The sequence below is a fragment of the Staurois parvus genome, unplaced genomic scaffold (genome assembly GCF_062004578.1).
Source record: "Staurois parvus isolate SC_StPar_1 unplaced genomic scaffold, SC_StPar_1.0 ptg001418l, whole genome shotgun sequence".
Classification (NCBI taxonomy): Eukaryota; Metazoa; Chordata; class Amphibia; order Anura; family Ranidae; genus Staurois; species Staurois parvus.
Window position 1 is genome coordinate 2874001 of NW_028319214.1, and position 6000 is coordinate 2880000.

General features: G+C 44.7%; 1 protein-coding gene across 3 annotated transcripts in view; it reads right to left on the reverse strand.

The window, feature by feature from the left end:
• The window catches only part of BCL7A (BAF chromatin remodeling complex subunit BCL7A), a 56528-nt gene that overhangs the window by 50478 nt on the left and 50 nt on the right, over window positions 1–6000 (reverse strand). For all 3 annotated transcript variants that reach the window (XM_089662046.1, XM_089662045.1, XM_089662047.1), the window contains exon 1: window positions 5832–6000. This exon is cut by the window's right edge. In XM_089662046.1, coding sequence (XP_089518172.1) covers window positions 5832–5923 — 92 coding nt within the window. In that variant the 5' untranslated portion in view covers window positions 5924–6000. The remainder of the gene's footprint in view (window positions 1–5831) is intronic.

Consider the following 6000-nt stretch of genomic DNA (forward strand, 5'->3'; position numbering starts at 1 on the left):
CACCTGTGTGAAAGAGCCCATAGCAGCCTGTCAAAATCAATGACAGACTAAAATATGCGGCAGTTGTATATCGGTCCAAGCGGTATTTGCGTACAGGAATGGATGGCCTGAACACAAAGTCTATGCTCAAGGCGTACACTCCTGCACACAAGCACCGCTTGGAATGGCGCCCAGCACATACAGCTGCCATGTATTTCAGCACACCATTTATTTTGACTGCTGGCAGCAGCCTGTATGCTGCACCTGTGCCTCCCAGGCACTCAAAAAGCCTGTTTTTTACACGGTACAAGTAAAACCAGTCTTTAGGCTGCTAAATGACGGCCCAATGCAAGAACAAGCTAAATTCCAGTTTCCAACTGGTTTTCAGCTGACACCAACATATTGGTTGAGTGAAAGTGGAACAAGTGGCATTTAAACAGTGTGCTGCAACACAGATATAAATGTGTTTTGGCCTGCAAACAACAAAAAATTTTTTTTTAAATTGCACATCAATGCAATGCATTAAAAAAAAAAAAAAAGACGTTAATGCACAAACACAATTACACTTAGTACAAGTCAACAAGCCCTAAATGCAACAGAAGTGGTGTGAATCCTGCCTCAGGGGATGTATAGATGTTAAAAAAAACAAGATTTTATTGATGTACTGACGCCTACACTTGTTCTAGGTCAGTGTCACAATATAGCAGTCAAAGAAAACCAGGTAACACATATTTCCAGAAAGTTCTTAGGAAATAGCAGCCTCCCTATTAGTCTCTGTACAGATTTCTAGGCATTGCATTTCCTTTTAGGTTTGCAATGACGGGTGCTGTAATGCACATGGCAAGCCACTTCGCACAGCATAAGAACATGCGCTTCCATTGGTTTGAATGGAAAAGGTTTGGGGGGAATCCAGTATTAAGGTCTATTCTAGGCAGCATATTTATTGTATGATGAAGCTTACTGAAACTTGTGCACCACTGCAGGATAATAACTATCAAGCATAATATGGCCAGGTAAATTGATGAGCACATTTGCTAAATGCCATTAGTGCAGGTGCCAGATCAACACAAATACTCATACAAGAGGCTTAAACATGTTCTGTGCAATTCATTCAAATATTTTTTTCAATTTGGGACCCTCCCCCTCCATGGCTCTCTGTCTATTGAGGTTCATGAAAACCGAGTCTGCACATACCTGGCTGGCTATACACATCTGCATTAGTTACAGGGTACACCATCAATTTCTGTTCCTTGTGTTTTTTTAGGATCACTGAAATCTCTACTACCATTTACATCAATGCAGCACATGGCACAGTGCTACTCTGAAGTGGTTGCTGCACAATTTTGGCCCAAAGACCTCAACACAAACACAACAAAAATGCACGTACATGCAATTTCGCCCACATTTTGTGTTGGTTGTTAGGAGCCGGCATCCGGCTCCCAGATCTGAAGGTCCTGGTAAAGAATATGGCAGGACCCCATATTTTTGGGGGTTTTTTTTGGATGATGATTCCTTTGTTTACATTCTGCTGAATGGCAAATAAAGAATAGAATGTAATTTTGTGAGAGCACTGACCAATGAGGAGATCTTCTTCCTTCTTGAACACCTTGCTGGAAGAATGGATCAGATGTACTTCTCTTTGGTCAACAAACTCATGTGCTTGCCACTGTGGGCACTATTATGCATTCTCACTTCAGGTCTGTGTATTGCAGGGTACAGACCACTACAGGAACAGCATGGGGCACCAGAGCCACTATGTGCAGCAGAGTCTGGGGGAGTGGCCTGTATATTTAGAGCTACTTCGCCTTTTAATTTTTTGTGAAAAGGTGAACTTACCCTTGAAAAAGTGTTAGTTGGAATTCAGCTTTAATTTGTTAGTCAGGTCCATCTAAATCTGGCCATAGATGGATCGAAATCTGGCTAGTTTAGTAGGGACCAGACAAACTTCAGTCCATCTATAGCGGTTCCTGAACAGCATCTTTTGAACAGAAAACTTGTCAATCAATTGGCAGCAGCATTGATCAGTGTACTTTTGACAGTGGAGGAGTCAAGCTTTCAGAATGCAATGGCACAACAGGAAGGATTTCTTTGATCAGCCCACAGGCAAAAAAAAAAAAGGATTCAAGCAAGAGTAGCTTTAATCTGCTAGTCTTAAACTGGCCATACATGGATCAATCTTTTTGTTCAACCAGTGGGTTGAAAGAAAAACTGACTTATTCGCTTACTCACACATTCAATGTGGATGAGGGAATCCTCCCTGTTGTGTCGTTGTATTCTGACAGTAGGAGACTCCCTCGCCATTAGAATACACAGATCAGTGCTGCAGCCTATTGCCTACTGCACTGATTGAGTGGAAATATACCAACAAGGCAGTTGAACAGAAGTCAATCTGTAGATTAACTTCTGTGTGACAACACATGGATTGAAATCTGGCCAGACCCTGCTGAACTGGCCAACATTCAATTTATGTACAACCACCATCCTGAGTGGAGAAATTCTAAGACAGGAAGTGTGTTTCTAGCCAGATAACCAGGTGAAAAAGCTTAAAAATACAAAACTAATGCATCCATCACATTGGTAAGCGGCATTACATTTTTGGGCTTTGGATTTCCTCTCCTGTTTTGGCTAAGGGACAGGAAGTGAAGGAAAATTTCCCTGATCACAAAAAACCCGGGTTGGGCTAGAACCTTCCCTTTTAAGTTGGCCATACACAGCGATGGACAAATCTTCCCCAATGGCTATCAGCAGCTGATTGGATGCAGGTGCTTTTCAATGGACAGCTTTCCACCCAGCTCCTTTGATTCTTTTTCAAATGAAGGGCGTCAGGTGGAGCGGTGCTCACAGAATCAGCAGCTTCATCAGGAAACAATTGCAGTGTATGGCCAGCTTTAGTTTCTCTTTTAGGCCTCATGCACACAAAATGTTTTGCTCTCTCTCCTAGATGCCTTTCCTCCTGGCAGAATGGCAGAAAAAAATGCTCGACACTTGTAAAGTGTAAAACGCATTCAGGCGCATGGGCGTTAAATAATTTCACTGGCCAGAGTAAGTTATTCTGGTCATTGATATGAGTTAACACTCAAGCGCTAAACGCTCCTAGTGTTAATGGGTTTACTCACATTTGGGTGTGTCAAGCGTTTTCTTCCTGCCAAAACGCCACTGCTCCTAGACACACTGGTATTGGCGTTTTTTTTCTGCCTCTAAATGCCTATGTGTGCATGGATGCATAGTCTAACATGCAGGGGCATTTAGAGGCAGGAAAAAAATAATTACACATGCCAGACGCCCCTAACAGCTCATTTACACTTGCTTTCATTTTAAAAGACATTAACACTTTCCTGCCTGGCCTATAGTAGGTTGATGGCCGGGCGGGACACTCACCATTGTGACTGGGCGTCATATGACGTCCTGTCAAAAAGAGCCGCGATCTGTCACCGGCTGTGTCAACGGGACATGGCTGATGACATATCACTACACCGGCCCGTTGCCAGTGTCATGTGACCCGTGACCAATCACAGCAGATCATATGTCAATTATATACAATGGATGGCTTCCTGTCATCCCATTCATTGTATACAATTATGTTGTTAGCTGTGACAGGTCAAGGCAGTCACATGATACAGACAGGGCCAATCACAGCCCATCTGTATCATGTGATCAGCTTTGCCCAATCACAACAAAAGACTGAATGAATCAGTTTAATTCAGTAACAATGATTGCAAATATCAATGAAATACATTGGTATTAGCAATCATAATGTGTTAATAAAAAAAAAAATCCTGATCATTTGCCCAGAGTAGTTCAATGTTACTATGGTAACATTGTATTGCTTTGGTCACAGTGTGCTGAAAAGTAAAATAGTAAAAAAAAAAAAAAAAATAGAAAATTTAAAAAAAAAAATACAAATTCAATTATTATTATTTTCACCAAAGAAATGTAGCAGAATACATTTTGACCTAAATTTATGAATAAATGTTATTTATTTGCAAAATTTTATAACCGAAACGAAGACAAATGTGTTTTGTTTTCAAAAGTTTCAGGTGTTTTTTGTTTTATTTAGCAAAATCTAAAAAACTCAGTGGTGATTAAATACCACCAAAAGAAAGCTCTATTTGTGTGAAAAAAATGATAAACATTCTTTTGGGTACAGTGTTGCATGACTGCGAAATTGTCAAAGTGCGACAGCGCTGAAAGCTGAAAATTGGCCTGGGTAGAAAGGGGGTATAAGTGTCCGGTATTGAAGTGGTTAAAGCTCTGACTGCCCTATAGCAGAAATAGTGCTACAGGGTGGCACGGGTGCGCAAAATCACATTATATATATATATATATATATATATATACATGATTTTGCATTTCTGGGTAGGGGGCATGCGTGGGTACTCTGGTTTCCTCCCAACTCCCAAAAGACGAACTGGATCCTGTTTAAAGCGGAGCTCCACCCAAAAGGGGAAGTTCCACTTTAAGGACTGCTCCCCCGCTCCCCATTAAGGATTGGCACCTTTGGGGGGGCGGGTACCCAAATTTGACAGGTACCCGCTCCCACTTCCGGTCAAAACAGAAGGTGTCCTCCCTCTGTGTAGTCTTTTGGGACACGTGACAGGTCACAGAAGACAACAGGACCATTCATGAAGTGCAGCGCTGCTCACACATGCGCAGTGGGTACCCGGCAGTGAAGCCGCAAGCTGTCACAGCCTGGTGCCCACACTGAAGATGCCGGCCTCCTGGAATACAGGAGATCGTGGGACAGGTAAGTGGCTGTTTTTTTTAAAAGTGAGCAGCTACAGTTTTTGACAGGGTGAGTGGAACTCCGCTTTAAATTGTCCCTAGTATGTGTATGTATGAATGTAAATTAGTGACCTTACATTGTACCCCCCTTGAGGGTTAGGGACTGATGTGAACGTACAATATATATGTAAAGCACTGCGTAAATTGACGGCGCTATATAAGTACCTGAAATAAATAACTATAATGCACAAGACAAAGCATGTCTCTTCTGCATTACAATTCCTGCCTGTTCACTTTTTTTTACCTCAAGTTCCATTTTATTTAGTGAGAGGCACAAAAAAAAGTGATTCAGATTCCACATTGTGATGCGTAAAGGAGCCCTAAGAGCAGCATTAAACCCGCCCGGTGTGCATGAGGCCTTAGATTGTAAGCTCTTGTGAGCAGGCCGCTGTCATCCTGCATGCTCTCCCTGTGTAGAGTAGTCCCCCTGCCCTGACATACGATGATAGGTGTGCAGCGCTGAGGTGCTGGGTGTGCTCCCTCCCAGCCTGGCCTCCAGCAGCCCTGATGTGAGGACATTTAAACGTCCGTCCAATCGGCATCGTCTAGGTCATCGCACAGTGAGCGGGCCGCTGACTATTGGTGTGTGAATTCCGGAGAGGTGTCCATAGCGCTGGAATAAATAGAGGCGGAGAAGTTAGTGAACACGTTGTGTGCCCGCTGTACAGAGCCGGCCGAGGGAACACTCCCGCAGTGTGAAGGGCTCAGCCATACAGCCGCACTTCCTCCTCCACAGCCCCATATTACAGGGGGGGAGGGAGCAGCGAGCCTCGGGGCCAAAGCGCTAAATTTAAAAGAAATGACTGGGCCCCGGAGAGGAAGGAGAAGTGCTCGCCGGTGATCCGGGGAAGTCACCGGAGCCGCCACCAGCACGGGCCCGGCGCTCGCTCTCTTCCTCACAAATGGCTGCCGGCTTTGGCGGGAGCGCGGAGAGCAGGCGGCGAGCACTGGGGCCCCTCACACGCTCCCCCGCGGGCTCCGGGCACGCCGCTTTCATAGCCCCCAGCGCCGGGGTTCCCTCCTCCTCCCTCCATTGCTCCTTTGTTGTCGGTTTTTTTTCCTCCTCTTACCATTTCCGTACTTTTTCGATGGCGGCCATCACCCGTTTGATGTCATCTTTAGCCCGGCTTCGTGTCTCGGCTCGGACCGAGCGCCCCGACATGGCTGCAGTGGTTGATGAGGGAGGGGGAGAGGAGGGAGATTGTCCGCCGGTTACTTGTCTCTCTTTCTTCTCTGCTC